This window comes from Castor canadensis, chromosome 3 (genome assembly GCF_047511655.1).
Source record: "Castor canadensis chromosome 3, mCasCan1.hap1v2, whole genome shotgun sequence".
Taxonomy (NCBI): Eukaryota; Metazoa; Chordata; class Mammalia; order Rodentia; family Castoridae; genus Castor; species Castor canadensis.
The window spans coordinates 191,377,253-191,402,692 of record NC_133388.1 but is presented as its reverse complement, the minus strand read 5'-3'; the positions used below and the strand labels follow the sequence as shown (position 1 = coordinate 191,402,692).

Below are 25,440 nucleotides of genomic sequence, written 5' to 3'. Positions count from 1 at the left end.
GGAGGTCACAGGCTAGGGTATGATTGAGGCAAGCAAGAGGCCTGGCCACATTAGTTGGAAACAAAGGAGGGGGATTGATGGAATAATGCTAAACCTAGGGGGAGTTTGGAAGACTGAGGAGCTTTTAAAATATTTCTGTCATTGTGTGTGCATTCACAGCTTAAACTATCTATTGTTTAACTACAGTTTATTAGCCAGCAGGTTCTTTTTATTTCTTCTATTACATGCTGAGATCTGAGCGGGAAGGCTGGAGTTGTGTCGATTCTGGACTGTGTATTAACACACAAGTTTGGTAGAAAGAGAAGTGCTAAAGATGTGAGGGCTCTGCAAATCCAGGCTGGAAGGTTTGGGTTCTGGAGTGTTGATTTGGAGAGGAAGCAGAGATAATTGGAGAGGATGAAGACTGGAGCTCGTGCCAAGCACTGAGAATGGTAGTGCAAGGCAAGCAAGCACTAGCACGATGGCAGTGTGAAGTAGACAGTATGGAGTATCAATGTTAAATGTCTTGACTTCCATAAACCAAACTAGGTTGTCTGGGAGAAGGTCATGGTTCTGGGGAAATGCATATTGAATTACTCAGACGAAAAAAAAAAATCACAGCAACTGAGATTTAATGTGGCTAGATTATTAATCCTCACAATGAAAAAAAACAGCCAAAATTCTTGAAATTAAAGTATCTTAGAATATCTAAAAAGTTAACATGAATTGGAATTAGTATGATGAAGTTAAGAACCTGGAGAGTGGAAAGCATAGGGCTTGGTCTGAGGTGAATGTTGGAGTTCTGTTGCCTAAGGTTCTGAGATCTCAGGATACAGTGAAAGGATGGGAATGGAAAGAAGTACCTGTGTCCAAGTAAAGAAAACGTAAGCAGAACTAGATGTGTAGTAGGGAAGGATACAGCCCAGCACCTCACCACTGGGAGTAAACTGCTAGAATCAGGCAGTCTCTGAGCTCCAGAAAGCCATGAGGGGCACTTTGATGAGCACCCCATGGTATAGACTGCAGGCCTGACACCAGGGCTCAGGTGGCCTCCCAGGGATAGAGTTTGTGCCTTCTAGTCAGAAAGATTATTGTCCTGTCTCCAGCGTAGCTGCTGTTTCTGATAGAAAAGATAGTCTTTTCTGCAACTCTTAGTTTTTGTTTTTTACCTTGAGTTTTGCATTCCCCTAATTAAAGCATCCAACTACTTCCTGGAACATGGTCAAATTAAATCAGTTCAATAAATAGTGACACTTCAGGATGTGACCAGCTTTTTAATTTGTTCTTTACTGTAGATTCTCAGGGGAATTTAACCAGTGACTTAGCTTCTGATATGAAGGAGACTAAGAATCTGGCTCCTGGTTTTTAGTGTTTCAGAACAAAGGAGATCAAGAAAAGCAGCCACTGCCCTTCAGTTATTTTTTCTCTAAATTATTTGTGGATTTACAAGTGAAAAATAAAAGAATTTTAGCCCCTTACCCACTCAGCCAAGGGAATTATGTTACTTAACTTTATTTCTTTCTGGCATATAAAATATCAAGAAGGTATTAGACTCTCTGCAAAGACATATTCATTAAATGAGAAAAGTGTATTGTTTTAAAATCTCTGCCCTGGAAACTGTTAACACTGTTGCTATTGTGTTCCAATAGTAGGGTAAGCTGGGATTGAATATAAGTGCTGGAGACAAAAGAATGCACATCTCTGATTTGAGACAGTTGGATAAAAGGAGGGATGTGTCATTTTTATGTGTGATGAACACTTCTTTTTACCGTCTGTGCTTGCAGGTGGTTTGAAGTGTCCTGTTTGCAGCTTTGTGTATGGCACCAAATGGGAGTTCAACAGGCACCTGAAGAATAAACATGGCTTGAAGGTGGTGGAAATTGATGGAGACCCCAAGTGGGAGGTAACTTTAGAATATGGTATTGATCTTGACATTTCTAAGCACACATGACAAACCAGCAAGTCCAAGTACTGGGCACGGACTGCAAACCCACAGAGCATTGGATTTGCTGGTTGGGAACCTTCTAAAACATTTCAGATCTTATCTTGGGGCACAGCTGGGTGTGATATAGGCCACACACGTAAATTCTTATTCTGAGTTGAATTTAGACTCTTCTGTGAATGTTTGCATTGACCACATTGGCAATTTTGCTTTTCCTATTTACAAATACAGTTTCAGGTAGACAGAAAAATGGACATCTGACAGAAAAATGGAAGGCAAGGGGTTGTTGCCCTCCTCTCTGACAGAATTGGGAAGAGTCCCATTTCCTGATTTCAGACCTGACTCTCCCCACATGAAGGCTTACTGCTCTCACCTTTGTTTTTCCCCTGAAGAGTTGAAACCAGTCATCACTAAGATAGCAGCCTGCCCTTTTTTCAAACACTGGTATTCTGCCATGCACTATTGGCAATTTCCTAAAGCAGGGTTTCTGATATTTTGATCTGGATATTCTTTGTTATGGAGAGCTGTGCTGTCCCTTATAAGGTATTTAGCTGCATTTTTGGCTTCTTCCCACTAGATACTAGCAGCATCACCCCTTCCCTCTAGCCCACATGGAGACAATCAAAACTATCTTCAGACACTGCCAATGTTCATTGTTCCCTGGCAGTCAAAATCACTCCCTTTTAGTATAAGAACTTCACAGATCCTAGTGATTCCAGGATTAGGAGTGGTTAGGAGTAAGGGCTTTGAAGCAGAATCCACAACATGTGAAAATAATAATTCATTGTGACAATGTGGGGATTATTCCAGAATGCAGAGGAATGTGGCTCAGTAGGGGAATATGTTAATGTAGCCCTTCACAATAATAGACCTAGGGAGAGAAATGAAATGACCATCTTCATAGATGCAGAAAAAGCATTTAGCAAAATTGAATGTGTACATCGATATACATCGATACATCCTTAAAATGACAAAAATGTATGTGTCTTAACCCAAAAGCCATGTCCTACATCATTGAGCAATACTGGAGGGAGTTCTTCTAGGGGGCATTAGCCAGTGTGGCTAGAAAAGACAGGGTAAATAGAGACACAACTGGAATTGAAGAAATAAAAATTATCTCTATTTACACGTGATAGGTTTGTATTTTGGGGAAATCCAAAAGAATGAATATGCATTCATTCAAACAATATGCAGCAAATTAAAAAATCTGTATCTATATGCATGAATGTAAATATCACAATAGACCTCATTTACACAATTCATGTATGCTAATAAAAAGGTTAGCAACCTTAATAAATATGCACATATATGTGTGTATAAAAGTAGATACATGCATATACATTAAGTCAGATAGTATAGAAACAAAGACAATATTTATTATAGGAAACAAGCAAACAAATATCAAATAAACATAGGCATAAACCTAATAAGAAAAATCTAAAATGTAAATATGGAAAACCACAAAACACTCCTGAAAGAGACATAAAGTTGGAGTTGAACAAATGGACAGGCACTCATCACATGTTACATAAAGATGTTAATACTCCTAAAGGTAATTAATAAGATAATTTGTCAGCATAATGTGACCAAAATAAACATGACTTTTTTTTTGCTGGAACTGATCAAGTTGATTTCTTAAATTGATTTATAGGAAGAATTATGAATAGCTGGAAAACTCACAGTGAGAGGAGAACCTTTCCAGATATTAAAACAAACTTCTATAACCAAGGCAGTGTGGTGTTTGTGAATGAACAGAAGTCTAATGGAATAGGAAACAAAAATCAGAGACGACCCATTGACATGTGAAATTAGTCTCATGTTGATAGGAGGAACGTGGGTTGTTGAGCAAATGAAGTAGGGTAGCTAAATAGCCACATAGAGAAAGATAAAATTGACTTTGCTTTATGTAACTTATATTAGATAAATTTCAAAAGGATCAGCAATTTAAATGTAAAGACAGTGATATTTTATGAATACTAGAAGAAATCACGAGTGACTCTCTCATGTATACAATGAGAGGTTATATATGGAGAATTTTCCTAATTTAAGTCATATTCAACAAGGGAAAGATTGAAAATAATTGACTCGAAAAAATTTAAAGTGCCTTTTGGAAAAGAACTCTAAACAAAAAGATAAATGATAAAAAATATTCACTCATATCACCAGAAAATAATCATTACTCTATAAAAGGCCTCTGAATATATTGATGAGAAAGATCAACAATCCATTAGGGAAAAATGGGCAGAAAATAAGATTCATGGAAAAAGAAATTCAAATACCTTGAATGTCTAGAACATGACCATCCTCACACGTAATTAAAACTAGACTGAGAGAATTTCTCACTTACTAGATTGACAAGAATCCAGAAGTTTGACATCGTCTCTTCTGGAGAGGCTGTGGGGAGATAATCTCTATCCCAATGAAGGGGACAGTTGTGACTAGCAAAATGACATAGGCATATCTGTATACATTAACTGAGCCATTCCACTGTTAGAAAACTATGCAAAACAGTGCTGGCGAAAATGAGTGAAGTTATCTGTATAAGAGTGTTCATTGCAGTGCTCTGTTGATCACAGTACATGGCTAGAAAGAGCACAGTGTCCATCCATAAGAGATGGGATGATTGCATCATGAAACAGCTCCACAGTGGAGAATCCCACAGCTGTGACAAGGAAGAGGATATCCCTGGATAGTTCTTTCGAGTGATCTCCAGGGTATTTTGTTAAGTGAAAAAAGTGAGATGAAGAAAAGTGTGCATGTATGTTTTGTTAGTATTTTTTTAAGGTAAAGGATAAATTTAAACCATTTTTAAAAAACATATGGGCTACATGAGTCTGCCTGCATCACAGCTGAATGAATGAATGAATGAATGAAGAGAATGGGAAGAAAGTAGCTGATTTACATAACTGTGAAAAATGGCATTTTGCTGGATACATAAAGTCAAAGACAAAGAGCTGTACATGAGTGCCGTGATCTGCTCAGTGAAGGGTTTCTCACAGTAGTTATTATCTCTTGAGCTGTTTACTGTGTGTGTTATGATTACATAGAGATGTGAGCACATTGTCAATAATCAGAGCCATGTTTTCATTTGTGGAAAGTTACACTAAGCATAAGGCATCATCTGATGGAGGCCTGGGTAGCAAATTAAAGTTAGAGGTATCTCTAGGAATTCATGTTTTTGAATTTTTAAAAAAAAATTGTCTACAGGTTTTTTTTTTTAAGTTACCTGCAGGTGGAGCATCTCTAATCTGAAAAAAAAATCTAAAATGCTCCCAAATCTGAAACTTTTTGAGCACCCATATGATCCCACAAGTGGCAAATTGGTCCACATGGTTGTATTTGAAATGTCACAGTCAAAACACAGGCATGCTAAAAACATTGCATAAAATATCCTTAGCCTGTGTATATTAGGTATATATGAAACATACACCCAAGTTTAGACTTGGGTCTCATCACCAATATATTTCACTGTGTATAAGCAAAATCTGAATGAAGTACTTGTGGCCCACTTGTCTGTGTTGCAGACAGTTAGTATACATGCACATGATCCCCAGCTTTTTGTGCCTGGAAGCAGTGACACTCCAGTAGCAATGAACACCCTGATACCCAGAGCTTGGTCTCTAACATCATTCTCTGATAAAGGGAATTACAGTCCCCTGGAAAAATAGTTGATCCCAGGGCTGAGGCTTAATACAAAATGATCTTGGAGCATCATTAGTATTAGAAGTAGTAATAAGCACCAGACAGACAGATGGGGGGAAAAAGACACATAAAAGGGAATATGTATGTCAAAAGGAAACTAGGCAACATGACAAAGGTCCCAAGGACCAAAGATAGAACAATTCGAGTAAGAAAATTGATAATGATGGTATTATTTTATGACTCAGAGTAAAATTTTCACAAGTTTTTCTGATATATGTGATATATATGCGAGAGAGAAAGAGAGAGAATATGTTCTTCCTCTCAGGAGAAGAGTAATGAGAACCTAGAAGGAATGAGGGAAAATAGGAACAATCACAGCAGGTGGGTTCTATTGGTGAATGCTTAAACTAATAGGTAGAAGTTTGAGGAGAAAAAGAGTGTTTTCGTTGTATCAAAAAATCCCTATCCAAATATTTATTAATTAAAAAGGGAAAAGTATTATCTTACAGTAGAGCCCAAAGACAGTACCTTATCCATGGGATGAAGATTGGTATAATCAGTAGGAAAATGTATTGACACTGTGTAGCACTTTACTGATGTCCTGAAAAGGGCTCTTCACAAAATTCCTCAATCTTGGTCTAATTGTGAGAAACCATCAGACATGTCCAAGTAATACAAATGGCTAAATACCTGAATCATTCTCCATAAAAGTGTCAAAATTATGGAAGACAAGGGAAGTCTGGGAGCTGTCACCTGGAGACTTGTCACTAGGGAGACACCCTCAGATCTATGCTTGAATCCTAGGACAGAAAGATGACACTAATGAAAAACCTGATGGGGTCTAGATGAAACCTATAGTGTAGTCAATAGTCATGCACCAGTATCAGTTCTTGATTTTTGATGTGGTGCTGTTCCAGTGATCAGATATGATGCTGGCATTAGGAGAGGCTAGGAGAAGATTTAGAGGACTCTGCTGTAAGTCTATAATTATTTCAAAGTAAAGTACTCAAAAAAATATAAAAGGTAGGTCTTATGTGTAGGGAAGGGAGAACAAGATGGAAAAGACAAGGTGGGGTACTAATTTTCTCTTAACACATCCTGTTGTGTGGATTTCACTCAGATATCATAGAAATATTTTACATAATAATGAAAACAAAATTGAACTAAAAAAGCAAGTCCTAAACATTGAGACTAAATTAAATAAGTGATTCTGTCTGTCAAGTCGATAGCATATCAACACAGAGAGGGACTATTTCAAAAGACTTTAAATAGTAATTTGATTGTATCTTCCTAAGGGGATGTAACCTAAGTGCAAAAAGAGTCAAAACATTTCACTGTTTTCACTTACGCTGTTGGTGGTGGTAGGGATGATGCTGTTATGCTGGTGCCATTGTTAGTGTTTATTATCTACAGTGAAACCCATAAAATATGTTTGCCTTCATAAGTTTATAAAGCAACTTGGAAAAGAACTCAGTTACCTCTGTAGGATGCAAGGGGTTCAGCTCTTTATTTTGAAAACTATTAACAAAGGCCAAGCACCAAGCAGTCATCCTACCTTACAAAATAAAACAACAAAATCACGCAGTGTGAGCACAACCAAACATTCAACAAGGGGAGATTTTCTTTTAGAATATCACCATTTTGTAACCTTTTAATGATGTCATAGATAATCCCCAGTCACTGCTAACAGAGGCAAGCCCACAAGGGTGTCTCCTGCAGAAAGCACAGGTGTAACTCATGAAGCATTCTTGCTGAAAAGGATACTTAAGTCTGATGGTTGGAAGTTCCATCAGGTAAATGCCTGCTTTCTTCAAGAAATAATCTGCAAAGGGGGAAGCAGCCAGGAAGAGTAGATGGGTTTTTAAAGTCTTAGGAGACATATCCATCATTTCTAATATGTGAACCTTACTTAGCTTGGATTTGATCAGACTGTTTAGAAAAATGAGATCATTGAGGAAATTCAAACGTTGCCTAAGTATTTGATGATATTATGGACTTATTGTTAAGTTTTTTGAGTGTGACAATGGTATTGTAGTTATATTTTGAAATAATTTTATCTTTTAGAGATACATCCTAAAATATTTATAGAGGAAATGATTAGTTTTTAATTTGCTTCAAAATAATTCAAGACTGGGTGTGAAGAGTGTGGGGCCACAGACAAAAAATGACTAGCCAGGAGTTGATAATTGTTCATTTGGATGACAGGTGCATGGAAGTTTATTTTTCCCATATTTCTGCTTTTGTGTGTATTGGGATTTTTTTACAAAATTAAAAAAATGGACTGACAGATTTTGAACCCGTTTCTGTCATCTACAAACTTCTTGACCTGTGTAAAATCAGAAGGCACTGTGCAAAATAAGAGAAGCACTGTGTGAAGTCCAAGGCTCTGTATCCAACCCCAGCGAAGCCCTCCATAGTTGTGGTGATGATGTGGTCCTCAGGTTCACAGTGCCATCCGTCTCTGGCACGCAATTCATCTCCTATTTCAAGCTCCTGCTGCAAGAGTTTGGTGTTTGCTAATGAGCTAGACACTGGACAATTCATTATGTAAAACCCAATCTGTCTTGGTCAGTGGGTATTTTTGTAAATACGTGCAGTAATGTCCTTGTCCTCTGAATGCCTCACTTCTAGCAAATTCCAGCACCTGAAGTCAAACCATGACCCCAACAAAAATAGTCAATAAGAGACATATACCTGACTCCGTAAGTGAGACAGTAGAGCAGCCAGGAAGCAAGGCATGGGGTGGTCACCTGTCATAAAACAAGCAGCCTGCCTATTCTAGGAGTTTGGGCTGTCACCTGCCTCCCAGGAGTTCCTTGCAAAGAGCACTGTCCTTCCTGAAAATGATGATTAATTGCTTCCTCAGAATTACAGGGGCCACTTGGTGTACAACCTGTCTTTTCGCAGACTAAGGCATTTGCTTTAGTCCAGTGTTGACTAATACTTTTTAAGTGGAAATTAAACATTTCCTTTAAAAGGAAATGTTCTTCTTTTCATTAGTTTCTTCATTTACCCGATATTTGTTTCTAATATGGAGATAACTAAATGAGCTATAAATGATCACATGCTACTCTGAGCCTCTATGTCAGCTACTGATGAGTACTTCTAGAGCACAACTTTGGCTCCTATAAACTTTGTCTGAAGTTCTGCTTTTTGTTCTTCATTTGAGATATTCATGCCTCTTACCTTACAGTTTTGGTTGTATGCCCTTCTAGAAAGAGATCATTATTAATATCTGGTTCTGTGAAAATTCTATTCCACCTATCCTCTCCTTGATGTATGCAAGTTACCTGAGGATGTCACAACTCCTCCTGCCCTCCTAAATCCTGATAATGAGAAAATATAATTTTGTAGTCAGTTTTGTTTATCATATCCTTCATATAATGATAGGAATGGTGCGAATAACTATGAGTCACTGACTGGTACTCTGTGTCAGGACCAGTGCTTTGCATGTTATGTAATCACCCATCCTCTCTCTTTCCTCTCCTCCTTTCTACCATTGCTGTTGTTAGGCACATGGCATGAGGCCCCAGGGTCAGGGTCAGATTCGAGGCAGTACTGGTAGCAAAGGGAAGAAACAGAAGATCCATTACAAGTGCATATCCGAGAACATGTGAGCATGTAAATCTCTGATTCTGCACTGCATACTCTGCTACCTAGAATGGGGAGCAAGAAGCTTCCATCAAAACTGGTTTAAAAAAATCTTAGTACTTAGAAAGACAAGGTTTTTCCTGGAGAAATATATCAGATTTCACAGGGATACTAGGTAAACAGGATGTTCTAAAGTGTTGCTTTGTGTGCATTTGTTTTATTTTAATACATTATCCTGGATTTTCTGGATAGTAGTTGATCTTTTAGAAGGATGCTAAGGTAATATGTTTTTATTTAGCCAGCAACAGAGACATCTGAGGATCCCCCCACCCAGTATCTCCATATTGCTGAGGCTGAAGAAGATGTTCAGGGGACACAGGCAGCTGTGGCAGCACTTCAAGACCTGAGATACACCTCTGAGAATGGTGAGGGCACACCTGGCTTCCTTTGATTCCTATCCCCCACCCCAACTCAGAGCTGGTCTCTACATGCTGAATGAATGAATTTGTGAATGAATGATATTCATCATTTCATCCACCTCAAAACCCCCGACCTACATTCAGAATACAGAAGCATCCGTGTTTTCAGACACGAGAATCATTGCCTCCTGAAATGTTTCAGAGTGGAGCTGTAGCAAGGGTGGGGCCCTTGGGCAGGGTTGTGTGATTTCCTCACGTCAGCTCACACTTAGTTCCCAGAGCAGCATTTTGAGAGGGGTAGATCTTATTATTCTTGCTTCAGAGGTGTGTGTAGATGGCTTTCCATTAAAAATGGTAGGCAAGAGTGTGGAAGCTGGTCCTGTAACCTCATGCTCCTGAATCTTCATCCAGGCACTGTCCCATTCCATGCATCAGGTCATCTCCAGGGGACTTATCCCAGGTGCCAGAGGGGCCAAGCAGTGGCAATAGGTAGCTGAGACCAGTGTGCCAGTAGTTCACCTCACAGACTTCCTATAACCCCAAGGCTATTTACTGATCCACACCCATGTTCCTGGGATCACTAATGTCCCACCCTATTTTCTGTTCTTTCCAAAAGGCTCAGTGAGGATTTTTACCCCAAATGTCATGGTTTTCATTATTTTATTTTGCAGGGCTGGGGATCAAACCCAGGGCCTTGCACATACTAGGCAAGTGCTCTACCACTGAGCTACATCCCCACCCTGGTTTCCAAATTTTAGATCAATTTTAAGAACAAAACCCTGTGCTACCCTAGTGGCAGATTGTACTTGAACAGATTTTCCTCAAGCTCTGTGAACTCAAGCTACTGTTACTTTGCATAGCCCTGTGTATATTTGGGAACAGAGGTCAAGCAAGCAAGTTTGAAAGGAAAGCATTAGATGGAATCAGTGGTGTTAGGAAATAGGAGTGAGGAAAACTCTGGTTTTGCCCACTCATTAAGACCCGGAATGGCAGGTTTTGAGAAAGCTACACTAAAACTCACAGGTTAGTTTAGGAGAGAGCAGGTTTTGCTGCCTCCTGAGCTACAGGGAACTGTGGAGAGAGTGGCTCCACAGTTTCTCTCTCTCTCTCTCTCTCTCTCTCTCTCTCTCTCTCTCTCTCTCTCTCCTCTCTTTCTCTCTCCTCTTTCTCCTCTCTCTCTTAAAGTTAAGCAAGCCAGGCCTACCTGCTCTACCCTTGGCTGCCCATGCTTCACCATCTCTTGCTTCTCACACCTAGGCTGTACTGTTCTGGCCAAATTCTGCAGTTCTCCATCCTAGCTACATCTCTCACCCAAATGCTCCAGTTATCCCTGAGATATGAGCTGGTCCCTTCCCCCTGACACACCAAATTTTCTCTGCACAGCTTGTTCCCATCTTCAGCATTCACATTGCATATCATCTCCTGAGATCCCACATGACTTTTCTACACTGTTCCCCTAAATGCCCTCCCAAGATGGGACCTGCCATGTACTATAACGATTTGCTTACAAATGGCGCTCAGGTGCCTGTGAACCCAGGACAGAGAGGAGGGGCATCCTGTTATGTCTTTGTCTGTATTCCTGTCAGGAACCATAGTTCCTGGCTGACTATAGGGCTGAATAAATGGGCACTGAGGGATATGTGGATGAAGAATGGAAACCTGTCCTCAGTAAGTTTTCCAGGTGAATGTTTTACTCTGAACGTTTGGAGTGGTTGGCTCCAAGGCACATCTGTGTCCTCTTCTCCAAGGGTGTGGGTTGGCATGTTTGTGGGATAAGGGGGCATTTGATGGCCCCTTTGTGAATATATACAAGTCATTATCTCAGTCATATGCTGTTTCCTACCCACTTTATGGAACATGTTGAGTTCCTCTTTTGTAGTCTTTTACTGATTGACTCACATTGAAACATGGCCTACCAAAAGCTGCCCATGATAAAGATTTCCTACTATTATACGGCTTGGAGACTGACCTGCAATTTCCTGTTAGTGAATTAATGATCAGGGTCAGAGCGTGTTCAGGGAGTTCCGGGTGGGCACACAGAAGGTGAGAGCAGACAGGGTATGCTGTTAGTACCCTGAGGATGTGGGCCCCAGTCTTTTGACAAGATTAAAACAGAAGCCCAACATTGGGTTGGAGTTGGGAAGCCCACTGGCTGAATAAATGATATATCCTCAGATGTTTTGCTGCTGACCTGTGTTTTACTTGGCACACTTTCTCTGACCACCTATCATGCACTCAAGAGAAACTGGCTGTGCTGGTGAATGTGTCAGCTGGTACTCTTCAGGAGTGCCACTGTGCAGGGCAGTCTTGTGGCACCAAGTTGAGCTTCCTAACATCTGGGCTTTAGTCCTGGTTTTGCGATGTAAATGGTCCAATGGCCTGAGGCAAGTCTATGCTTTTTTTGGACCCAAGTGACAACAATCCCATCTCCTCACAGTTTGCTTGGGGCTTTTAGCAATTCCTGTAGAAAATGCTTAGTAAGCTATAAAGTACCATACAAATAGTTTTTCCTGTCACAATGAGTGATTGTGGAAACCTGTGCATCCTCTGGAAGAAGGATCACCCAAGGGAAGATGCACTGGTCTTGCACTGGACGTGCTTCACCAGGCAAAGTGGCCTTAGCAGTGTCCTGTTTGCTTCTTCTTTCTAAGGTGACCGGCTTGATCCCACAGCTGTGAACATCCTGCAGCAGATCATTGGGCTGGGTGGGGAGACCCACGATGCCACTGCTGTTGCCTCAGTGGTTGCCATGGCACCCGGTACGGTGACTGTGGTAAAACAGGTAAGGACCCTGTGCTATAAAATATCTATCTCTCCAGCTGCCACACACCTGCTTCTTTCCCTCCCCCACTGGTTTTCAGGGCTTTAATGTGCCAAAAGTAGAATTTGGAATGAAATTGGTGTAGTCTCACTTTTGACTCTTATGGGTTTCTGTCTTCAGTGATTCTCTCTGCGGGGCTGTATTTGGGAAAGAGGTATACTATAATTCAAAAACACCCTGGAAACTCTTCATTCATTTCCATTTAGATAATCCCAGAATAAAAATACGCATGTGTGGACACACGTGGCCATATCTGTGATGAGGAGAAGCCTGTGGTGCCTGAGGCCCCAGTGGAAGACTGGAAAGTATGGGTACGGCCAGAGATGCTAGGGACATGTCCCCTACAACCACCCTTTAAAAACAGTAGCTATCACAGGATAGGAGGAGAGTGATGAGTTTTGGAACAAAGGTCCCTTTAGTAAATTGCTAGTCACACTGTTTGGCTCATTTCCTCCTCTGTCCTCAGTAAACTTCACCATGTTAGAATGCAGCGTGTTTGATAATCAGGGCATCTTTTCTGTGTATTTATACTGTCTCTCTGTCTGCTGTCTCCTGCTCCATTCTATGAAAGATTTGAGCTGACTTACACAAGTACCTTAAAGGCAGAAAACAAAAACAGTAAACACATCAGAACCAGGAAAATATATGGTTGTTTGTTCTTTTATGGTGTCATTCAGTAAGTATTTATGGAGTGCCTGCCATTGTCAGTCAGACTTCTGGCTTCTGGGGTTCAGGGAGGCAACCAGTGCCTGCCATCAAGGTGGTTACTGTCAGGTAGGGAAAAAGATAAAACTTGACTAAACCAAATGCCATAAAGGGGATCCGGTGGTAAGAAGTAGGGTGGAACAAAGGGAAAGGAGGAGGAGGGTGTGGGTCTGACAAGTGTGGGTCAGGGGCCATTTAACAAAGGGTTGTTGGGAAAGACCTTACTGAAATTTGAAGAAAGACCTGGAAGAGTTGTGTGCTACTAGAGTTAAACAAACCTTACATATGGAATCCTAAGAGATGTTTCCCCATACCTTTGATGAGTCAGGAGTGGATGTCCCAGTGCTGTCTCTGTGAATGTCCCCTAAGTGTACACAGGGCACCATGCAAAGCATGAAATTCAAGCCAACAATTTCTCTTAGAATATTCTGGCTTCTCTTTCAATTTCTGGATCCACATATAAGACATATCATACCTAGAAGTGTGTTTGAATTACATGTCCTAAAACCCCTCCTCCATAGTGTGATTTCTCTCCAGAAGGTCCGACAGAAGTCAAGAACAGGCAGCTGAGTATTTCGTTTTTCAGTGTCTGCCCTGGTGCTCTTTCACTAGTTGAAAACAGATTCATAAACCTCCAGGCTTTTTGGCTTTTCTCAGTGTTTACTAGGTTACAATCTTGAAATGACTTACAAATCTCTTTTGTAACCTTGAACTTGTATCCTGACATGTAGAGTCCTGAGCTAGACCTGGTACCTTGGGAAGGTCCAATCGGGACAGCATCAGGAGGACTGTGGATATTTCATACATGCCAAATGCTTTTGAGAGCTAGAAAGATGCTTCTCATTGTGATTTGTATCTTCTTTCTACAAGTAGGATTGATTTGCTGCTACTCAGGGACAGGATTTATTGAGCATCATAGGCATGCAGTGATAGGCAAGATTGTGGGGTTTAGGATACAGCTTAGATAGGCTGCTGGCATTAGACTGACAGCTCAACAAGGGATGAGATAGGTAAGCATTCAGCACAACCAGTGTAAATGAGTGAAGTGTGTCCAGAGGAGGGAACACTTGAGAATTTTCTTTCTCACCGCAAACACAAGGTTAAATGTGGCACTATTGAACACAGAGGTGAGGAACTGCATTTGGAAATGGTCCCCAAGAGGACATGTGTCCACGTCAGTGTCTTGTCTGCCAGCACCCACCTCTCATGTATTTGTTGATACCAAATGGATGGGAGAGTGGATGGATCAGTAGACATCAGGCACCATGCCTGCAACAAAGGGACTGAAATGTTCTGGCTGTGCCAGGTGAAGGAACGCTCTCTCAATCGCCTGTCCCATCATTTACATAGAAAGGGTGCTGTTTTTATTAGATATGTTGGTTTCCTTTTTTTTTCCTTTAGTTAAACTCTGGCTTAGGATTTTTTTCAGTAAGGAAGTTATATCTGCTAACAAGTTTGCTGAACCCCTGAAATGCAAGGCTTAGTAAACCTGCTGGAAAGCAGTGTTACTACCCTTCTCCATCGTAGGAGGAGCACATGACTGTGGTGTTGGGGACTTCCTCTTACTCCAACCAAAAATATCCCACAGAGTAGATGCCCAATAAATATTTCAGTCCAGATAGAGTGCACTATTGGCCTAATGTTTTGATTTTCCAATTATAGCCTATAAATCAGTACTGGACAGAAAAGTCAAGAACATATGATGTAATTTGCAGAGCAAATGTTTGAAATTACAGTTAGATAGCATATTTTGAGATTTTTTTTTTAAGGTTTCCTGTTTTATATGCATCATCTTAGGGCCAAAAATGTATTTTAGGTTGTACATGAGTTGGTTCTTGATCTTCAAAAATGTCAAGACTCCTTTTCATATAAACAAATAGTTATAGCTCTGTTTATAATTTTATTTTTCTGTGATTCATTGATGTTAATTAAAATGACCAAAATTTAAAAATTCATCATTGATAATTGTGTTAGTTTCCCATTGCTTTGATGAAATACTTGAGATATACCCACTCTAAGGAGGGAAGATTGTCTTTGGCCCATGGTTTCAGAGGTTGTAGCCTCCAGTTTTTTGGCCCTATCAGCCTAGGCCTGAGGTATGCAGAACATCATGGAGGGAAGGGCGAGGTAGAGTAGGGCTGCACACCTCATTGCAGCTGGGAGGCAAAGAGAGACCGGAGGGGGCACAGGGTGGGGTGAGGGCCCCACTATCTTCTTTAATCACACACCCCCAAACACCTATCTTCTTTCCACTAGGCACCACTTTGTAGATGTTCCACTACTTGGCACTAGTGTTACCCTATTAGCTTTCAACATATGAGTCTCTTTGGGACATTCAGGATTGAAACTATAGTGATAATTAAAAGTGATAAATTCTCAATATTCAAATTTTCACTTTCCAGGCTGGAAATAAGAGCAGGCCTATGGGTAGGCTGACAGTTTGGAAACAAAGAGCTGGACAAAATAGTTTCTTTTCTTCTTTTTAAAAAGATGTGGGAAAGATTTGGCCCATACAAATAATCTAATTAATAAATGGCCAAACAAATTGAACTGACAGCGCTCAGAAGAAAAAATACAAATGACTAATATATACCTGATGTCCAAAGGAAATTCAAATAAAATCTATACTAAGGTTCCATCTCACCCTAGTTAGATTGGCAGTCATCAAGAAAACAAATACTGCTGAGGATGGATGAAAAAAGGAACACTCATGCACTGTTGGTAGGATTGTGAGCTAGTGCAACCACTATGGAAGTCAGTATGGAGGTTCCTCAAAAAATTAAAATAGACTTACCTTAGGACCTTACCATATCACTCTTGGACATGTATGCAAAGGAGTGTAAGTCAGTATACAGAGAAATACCTGCATATCCATGCTTATTGCACTCTGTTCACAATAGCTAAACTGTGGAATCAGCCAAGATACCCAACGACTTATGGATGAAGAGAGAAATTATGATACATGCACACACTCTTGCACACATACACACACACACACACACACAAAGAAAAATGAAATGTGTCACTTGCAAGAAAATGGATAGAACTGAAGGTCATCATGTTGAGGTGATAAGCCAAGCTCAAAAAGCTAAATATCACATGTTCTTGCTTATTTATAGAATCTAGACCTAAGATGAGGAGGTAATGGAACATGAATGTGAACATGTCTGATGGAAGGGGTCACTGGGAGGGAGGAGGGGAAAGGAAAGGAGGGTTGATGAGGATCAAAGTATGCAACATATATACACATGAAGATAGTATAATGAAAACAAAAAGGGGAAGGAGTAAATGTGGGGGATACACTGTGTGCATGTATAGAACCACAACAGTGAAACCCCCTTGTATTTAATGTACTCTAATTCAAAAATATTATAGAATTATTTTTTAAAAGGCTAAAAAAGTTCTCCATTGGACCCAGAAATTTGTCATCAATGAGTGCCTGTCACTTTTCTCTTTTTTCAAGTATCAATGTTAAAAACATTTCCAAGTGGTTCAGCAGAAGTGGGAATCCTGCAAACCCATTGCCAGCCTGGCAGGAGGACACAGATGAGAGCTTAGAATGGGATTTGGGGCACCTTTGTTGAGCTCAGCCAGTTTGTGTTAAATAAGTTGGTTTTCTTCATTTTTATTTCTGTTTTTTCCTTAGACTTTTATGAGGAGGAAATTTATATTTCTTTAATAAGACTGCCTAAGTAGGTTGGATGTAAGACATGTCAGCAAAGGAAATACTGTCATGAGCGTCATTGAGTCACAATTAGTTACTTAAAGAAAAGAATGACTTAAGATAACACAGCATCATTGGCTCATGGTTGTCATCACTTTGCTCTTCTTATGAATTACATTTTATTTTAGAGACTAACATTTTATTTGTTGGCTTTAATTTGTTATTGAGCAGGCACTGACTGAGCAGCCTCCATGTGTTCAGTACCTGTATGGAGTTTTCTATTGCCACTGTCACAAATAACTAGAAGCTTAGTGGCTGGAAGTCTAAAATGGGCTTCCTGTACTAAAACCAAAGTGTTGGCAGAGCTCCATTCCTCTGGGAAAGAGCCCTTCCTTGGCTTTTCCAGTGTCCAAAAACCACCCACATCCTTGACTGATGGTTCTCACCTGCACCTACAGAGCCAGCATTGCAGGCTGACATCTTCTCACAGCCAGGCACTGTGACCTCTGCTTTCATGATCAGATTTCTTCTCTTCTTCCTACCCTGCCCTCCCCCTGATCAGGACCCTTTTGACTACCTTGGACCCACCGAGATAGCACAGAATTGTCTGCCTGGGATCACAAGCCCCATACATTCACAGAGTGCCTTCTGTGAGGTGACATGCTCACAAGTTCTAGAGATCAGGACATGGACATCTCATGGGGGCCATTATTCTGCCTACATCACAGGGTTACAGAGATAAACTGCTTTCCATAGGCCAGTAGTCTAACCAGGGAAATCGTTTATGCTTTCATTCAACAGGACCAGCCAACTGCTGTTCTTGGCACTTGGGATATTTCAGTGAAGGAATAAGTGGGTGATGTGGGTAAAGAGCTTATGGTCTATCTATTGAGCCAAAACAAATAAGTAAATGTTCAGAATATGTTGGAGGTGAAGAATGCAATGGAAAAAGAAACAAAAGACAGAACCTTCAACAGGCCGTCACAAAAAGAGGGTGATGAATCTCCAGAGGAGGTAGCCTAGCACCCCATGAACACAGGTACTGCTCAGAGGGGCCTAGGTCTGAGACTGGGGGAGGGCAGGGGCCAGAATGGAGCTTTGCAGAGAGAGTTGGAGGGAGGCAGGGCTCCAGGCAGAGGCAAAGCATGAGGTCAGTACTGGATGACTGGAGCAGGAGATGTGGTGGAAGAGGTCCTGGAGACTCTGGAACTGACTTACCCTTTTGTAACCAAGAGTCCATGATTCCAAGTCCCAGAAGCACCTTCACTTGGCCTCTCTTTTCAGGCTGCTCTGAATCCAGTCAGTCTTGCCTTTGTGTCACTTCTCAGAGGAAGATGTCCTTCACTTGGCTTCCTGACCTGTGCTGTGTTCTTGAAGCAATGTTAGCATTTTTAACAGGTCTCAGGTTCCAGGTTCTTGTGTTTACTGACAGAACCCAGACAGTGGATCTTACTAGCTAGCGTCCTGCCCAGGACAGGTGTGCTTCTCTAAGCCAGCCACTGACACTTATGGCTCTGGATTCTGGGCTGCCAGGCCTTCTGCTGTACCAGCCTTTCCTTTCTTCACTTCTTTGGGGCATTTATCATATGATGCCACAGCACTTTCTTTTTAAGGTCAAAGTTGCCTTTATGATAATCCAGACTTAGTGAGTTGCATTTTTAAAAATTTTGTGTTATTTCTTATTATGAAAGGTTTACCCCAGACCAGCACGTGGGTGCATGGTTGGGGAGGGTTTGGGAGATGATCCTATTTCTGACCTACAAGCAACATGGAGTAGGTCGTTTGTTCATTGTGTTGCTTTTAAAAATCAAAATCGCCTTTCAATCCCAGCATCACATATGAACTGGCCAGGGCCTTCCCTTGTGTACAGGGTCCCACCTGGAAGTTTGGCATAGCTAAGGCTATCCAGTTACCCTCTCCATGACCAGTTACCATTGCCACTTTGCTGAGATCTGAAGAGAAAGCATGTTGTGTTAGAGTTGTCCAAAGACACAAAACAAATGATGTGTATGTGTGGTGTGTGTGTGTGTGTGTGTGTGTGTGTGTGTGTAAAATAAGGAATTGGATCAGGTTATTTATGGAGGTCTGCAGTTAGTAAACTGGAGGTTGAGAAGAACCAATGGTGTCTTTCAGTTTGAAGGCTGGCAGGCTTGAGACCAGGAAGAGCTGATGTTTCAGCCTCAAGTCAAAGGCAAGGGGTAAAAATACCCCAGTTGGACATGGTGATGAACACCTATAATCCCAATACTCAAGAGGCTGAGACAGGAAGATTGAGAGTTCCAGGCAAGCCTGGGCAAGACCATGTCTCCAAACAAAACAAGCAAATTTTTAAAAACCCAAACCAATATCCCAGCTTGAAGACACTAGGGAGGAGGAATCCCCTCTTATTTAGGGAGGGTGTCAGCCAGCTTTCCATCACTACAGCAAAATACCTGACACAGGCTACTTACACAGTATTCAGTTGAACTTTTTGGAGATTCATAGTTCAAGATCAGGTGGACCACCCGATTGCCCTCTGGTGAGGATGGTGAGTGGTAGCACATCATGGTGGGAGCATGTGTAGGAATACAGTCACATCTTGAACTGGAGCAGAGGGAGAGAGATTAGGGTTCCACAGCCACCATTGAAAGTATGCCTCCAGTGTCCCTGTCCCAAGGACCTCCCACTAGACCCAACCTTTTAAAGGTTATGCCACTTTCTACTAGTGCCACCTTGCTGACCAACTTTTAGTCATAAGCCTCTGAGAGATACCCAATCTAATATCTAAACCATAGAAGATGGTCAGCATTTTTATTTTATTCAAGCCTGCTGATAGAATGAGACTCACTCACACTGGAGAGGACAATCTGGTTTAACTCAGTCTGCTAGTGTTAGTATTAATCTCTTCCAAAGTCACCCCCACAACCACACATAAACTAACACATGGCCATGTGTCTGGGTATCCCATTGGCACAGTCAGTTTGACACATGAAATTAATCATCATACACACAAGTATATTACAGAGTGCAAGGGTCTCATTGGTACTCCAGGAGTGAAATTTTCAGGCATCCTAAACACGATCCCGATGTGCAGATTTTGTGTACTTTAAGACTACACACACTTTCTGGTATATCGTTACATTTGTCACAGTTGATGTTTTGATTCAGTGTTCAAAAATCCACTTGGTCATATGGTTGCTTGAGGGAGTGACAGTTGAGAAGATGCCTACACAGCCACAGTGACCCCAGGGTTTTTTTTTTTTTATTGGGATCTATTCATTATACAGGGGGCTTGCGTAGTGACAATTCCGATTAGACTTATATTGTACATTGGTTACATTGCCCCCATCCTCTCTCCCCCTCAGCCCCCTCCCCACTCCACTTAAAGTAATTTCAAGAGGTTTTCTAGTTTCGTTTCATATAGGTATATGAAATCCATCTACCATATACCATCACCTTAATCTCCTTAGTTCATCCTCCCCACTCTCACTAGTACCCCCTCCACACATACTATGCCTAATTATAGTCCTGGTTTTCATATTTAATATTTGAGTTGAGTTCAGACAGGTGTCTCAATGTATGCCCACTGTGGCTGTGCTTTACTTTTTCAATCCCTTAGAATACTCTCCCTTACCCCTTTACCTCCTCCCACTCCCGGTTTTCAACATCTTTCAGTACACATTCTTATATCCTCTACCTTCACATCTTGTGGTATGTGATATTACTGTTGCTCTATCATTCTCTTTTTCTTTCTCTCTTTCCTCTAGTTCCATAGAGTAGTTCCATTGTTACAAACATGTTCTGTATCTGAGTTTGTATGTGATCATGTTTGTTTTTGTATATATATTTATGTTTGGCTCTATCTTCCACATGTGAGAGAAAACATCCATCTTTTGTGTTTCTGATCCTGGCTAACTTCACTTAACATGATGTCCTCCAATTCATCCATTTGCCTTCAAACCCCATGTCATTATTCCTTGTGGTTGAGTAATACTCCATTGTGTATATGTACCATAATTTCATGATCTATTCATCAGTTGTAGGTCATCTGGATTGTTTCCAGAGCTTAGCTACTGTGAATAGTGCTGTGATGAACATCGGTGTGCAGGTGTCTCTACTATATCCTATTTTATGTTCTTTTGGGTAGATGCCCAGGAGTGGTATCACTGGATCCTATGGCAGTTTTATCTCTAGTTTTTTGAGTAATCTCCATACTGTTTTCCATAGTGTTTGTGCTAATTTGCATTCCCACCAGCAGTGTATAAGGGTTCCTGTTTTGCCACATCTTCACTAGCATTTGTTGTTATTATCCTTGATTCTGGCCATTCTTACAAGGGTGAAATGAAATCTAAGCGTTGTTTTGATTTGCATCTCTTTTATAACCAGGGAAGTTGAACACTTCTTCATGTAGTTACTGGCCATTTGTACCTCTTCCTTTGAAAATTCCCTGATTAATTCATGTGCCCATTTCTTCATTGGGGTGTTAATTCTTTGGGGCTGAGTTTTTTTAGTTCCCTATAGATTCTGGATATTAGACTCTTGTCAGATGAGTAGCTGGCAAAGATTTTCTCCATACTGTGGGCTATCTCTGATGATTGTTTCCTTTGCTGTGCAGAAGCTCTTTAGTTTGAGCCTGTCCCATTTGTTCATTGTTTCTCTTAGATGTTGAGCCTTTTGAATTCTGTTTAAGAAGTTGTTCCCTATACCTATCTTTTCTAGTGTATTTCCTACTGTTTCTTGGAGTTGTTTCAGAGTTTCAGGCCTTATATTAATGTCTTTGATCCACTTTTAATTGACTTTGGTACAGGGTGAAAGACAGGGATCTAGTTTCAGTCTTCTGCATGTGGATATCCAGTTTTCTCAGCAGCATTTATTGAAGAGGCTGTCTTTTCTCCATCGTGTGTTTTGGGCTCCTTTGTCGAAGATCAGCTGGCAATAGATGTGTGGATTTATGTCTGGATCTTCTATTCTGATCCATTGGCCTTCCTGTCTGTTTTTATGCCAATACCATGCTGCTTTTATTGTTATGGCTCTGTAGTATAGTTTGAGATCGAGTATTGTGATACTTCCAGCATTGGACTTTTTTCTCAGAATAGCTTTGGCTCTTCGAGGCCTTTTTGTTTCCATATGTACTTCACTATTGCTCTTTCTATTTCTGTGTGACATTGAATATAAATGGCCTCAATGCCCCAATCAAGAAACATAGGATAGCAAATTGGATTAAAAAACAAGACCCAACCTTATGTTACAAGAGACTCACTTAACTGAAAATAATAAATGTGGGCCTAGAGTCAAAAGGTGGAAAAAAGTTTTCCAAGAAAATGGACCCCATAAACAAGCAGGAGTAGTTATACTCATATCTGAGAAAGTAGACTTGAAACTAAAATCAATCAAAAGAGACAATGAAGGTCACTTTATATTGATGAAAGGAACAATTCATCAAGAGGAAATATCAGTCTTTCACATACAGGCACAAAACACAAGGGCACACATCTATATTAAAAAAAAAAACTCTAATGGCCCTAAAAGCACAGATAGACACTAACATAGTAATAGTGGGAGACCTGAATATCCCACTGTCACCAATAAATAGAACATCCAGACAAAACATAAACAAAGAAACTTCAGAGCAGCTCCACACATTAGACCAAATAGACATGGTTGACATCTACAGAGTATTTCACCCACAAACTACGCATTTCACATTCTTTCTGCAGCTCATGGAACTTTCTCCAAAAGTTCCATATTTTGTGTCATATTTTAGGACACAAAGCAAGTCTCAACAAATTCAAGAAAATATAAATAACCCCCTGCATCGTATCAGATCACAGTGCAATAAAATTAGACCTCAACAACAAAACAATCTCCCCAAAATACTCAAACACATGGAAAATGAGCAACACACTGCTAAAAAAAAAACTAATGTGTGACCAAAGTCATAAGGGAAGAATTAAAAAAATTCCTAGAATCCAATGAAAATGAAAATACAACATACCAGAATCTATGGGACACAGCAAAGTCCATGCTAAGGGGAAAGTTCAGGGCTATAAGTGCCTACATTAAAAAATACAGAGACCTCTCAAATAAACAATCTAATGATGCACCTTAAGCTCCTAGAAAAAAAGAAGAACCAACCAAACCCAAAGCAGTAGACGGAGAGAAATAATAAAGATCAAAGCTGAGATCAATGAGATTGAAATCAAACAAACTATACAAAGAATCAATGAAACAAAAAGTTGGTTCTTTGAAAAGATTAACAAGATTGACAAACTCCTAGCCACCGTGAAAAATGGAGGAGAAGACCAAAGTTAATAAAATCAAAGATGAAAAAAGGGACATAATCACAAATACCAGTGAAATCCAGGAAATAACTAGAGAGTACTTTGAAAACTTATATTCAAGTAAACTGGAAAATCTAGATGAAATGGATAAATTCCTAGATGCATGCAACCAACCAAAATTGAACCCAAGGAGATATTAACCACCTAAATAGTCCTATTGCATGTAATGAAATTGAAACAGTAATAAAGAGTCTCCCTACAAAGAAGAGCCCAGGACCTGATAGATTCACGGCCGAATTTTACCAGGCCTTCAAAGAACTAATATCAATACTCCTCAAAGTTTTCCAGGAACTAGAAAAGGAAGGAACACTACCAAACTCATTCTATGAAGCCAGCATTACACTCATTCTGAAACCCAATAAAGATGTTTCAATAAAGAAACAAGAATTATAGACCAATATCTTTAATGAATATAGATGCAAGGATTCTCAACAAAGTACTGGCAAACAGAATTCAACAACATGTCAAAAAGATCATACATTATGACCAAGTTGGTTTCATTCCAGTGATGCAAGAATGGTTCAACATATGTAAATCCATAAATGTAATACAGTGCTAAACAAATGCAAGGACAAAACCTACGTGATCCTCTCAATAAATGAAGAAAAAGCCTTTGACAAAATCCAACACCCTTTCATGATAAAAGCTCTGAAGACACTAGGAATAGAAGGAACATTCCACAGTATAATAAAAGCTGTATATGACAAACCTAGAGCCAACATCATACTAAATAGAGAACATCTGAAACTGTTCCCCTTAAATTCAGGAATGGGACAGGGCTGTCTGCTTTCTCCATTCCTATTCAATATAGTTTTGGAATTACTAGCCAGAGCAATAAGACAAGAGTAAGAAATAAAAAGGATTCAAACAGGAAAGAAAGAAGTCAAACTCTTCCAATTTGCAGATGACATGATCCTATACCTAAAAGACCCCAAAAACTCTACCAAAAAAACCTACTAGAAATCATAAACTCTTTTGGCAAAGTAGCAGGATAAAAAATTAACATACAGGAATCAGTAGCTTTTCTATATAACAACAATACACAGACTGAGAAAGAAATCAGGGAAACAATCCCATTTACAATAGCCTCAAAAACAATAAAGTACCTCAGAATAAATTTAACAAAATGAACCAAAGACTTTTTTAATGAAAACTGTAAACCACTGAAGAGAGAAATTGAAGAAGACTTCAGAAGATAGGAAGACCTTCCATGCTCATTAACTGGTAGAATCAACATTGTGAAAATGACCATACTATCAATGCAGTCCCTATCAAAATTCTCCCAGTGGTCTTCTGCAGAGCACCCTGCTTGAATCCCCATTCCAAGGTCAAGTGCCATAGTTTCCTCTAATGGGAGTGGGAGTGAGTGTTTCAGTAGCAGTGGAAAGGGGTGTTATGGGTATGAGAATGCTTCATGTCTGTCTCCCCAGGGCAGAAATTGGCTATCCCTGGCTTACATGTGGACAAGTGTCACACCCACCATCCTCCCATTTCCAATTCTCCTCTGTGTCCTGGGGTTTCCACTCTTCCGTTTATTGTTTTCCCTCAAAGTACTAGATGCTTCCATGTTGTATGCCTGAGCCTGGATGCAATGAACACCAGGAAGAAGTAGTTAAGCCTGCCTCCCACCTGTGGCCTGCCACCTACTCCCCCCATGCATACCCTAAGCCTGGCATGGCAGAGTCACATTGCCCAATCACCTAGAAAGCCCAGTGTTCCTCCCACATGCTGAGCTGCTGATTAAAAAAAAAATTAATAAAGATGCAGATGCTATGGTTTGGATTTCTCTCCCCAAACTAGCTTTAAGCTTAATAGCATTGTCTCAAGCATTTTTGACCAGAAATTGGGCCTTGTGGCTTCACCTTCCTGAAGGGATTAAGGCCATTATCTAGACTTCGTGAATTGTCTCAGGATCTCCCTATTAATCTCATTAATATCCTCTCTCTCTCTCTCTCTCTCTCTCCCCCCCCCTTCTGCCAAGTTATGATGTACCAGATGAGGCCCCGTAATCTTGGGCTTGCCAGACTTTAAAACTGTGAGCCAAATAAACTGTTACTTATAATTTACCTGGACCATATTATTCTGTTACAACAGCAGAAAATGGACTAAGACAGAAGAATTCCCAGCTCAGCTCAAATTGACCCACCTTCTCCCAGCTGCTTCCCCACATCCTTTGTCATCTTTGTGTGGTGTCCCTGGCACTGCCCATGGAGACAGGCTGTAGAGAGATTAGCAGAGCCTCCTCCATGGGTGTGTACAGAGCTGAATCTGAGAGGCCATTCCAGTTCTTACTAGAAGATGTATGTTGGTTGCTAGTCAGTACTATAGTTGCTGACTGTTATTTGCAGTTCATTATT

The 25,440-nt window shown here is 40.4% G+C and overlaps 1 protein-coding gene across 3 annotated transcripts in view; it reads left to right on the top strand.

The window, feature by feature from the left end:
- Zfat (zinc finger and AT-hook domain containing) overlaps positions 1–25,440 on the top strand; it is a 204,933-nt gene that overhangs the window by 158,456 nt on the left and 21,037 nt on the right. For all 3 annotated transcript variants that reach the window (XM_074069270.1, XM_074069271.1, XM_074069269.1), the window contains exons 13-15: positions 1,764–1,882; positions 9,453–9,579; positions 12,225–12,355. In XM_074069270.1, the coding sequence (XP_073925371.1) occupies positions 1,764–1,882; positions 9,453–9,579; positions 12,225–12,355 (377 nt within the window). The remainder of the gene's footprint in view (positions 1–1,763; positions 1,883–9,452; positions 9,580–12,224; positions 12,356–25,440) is intronic.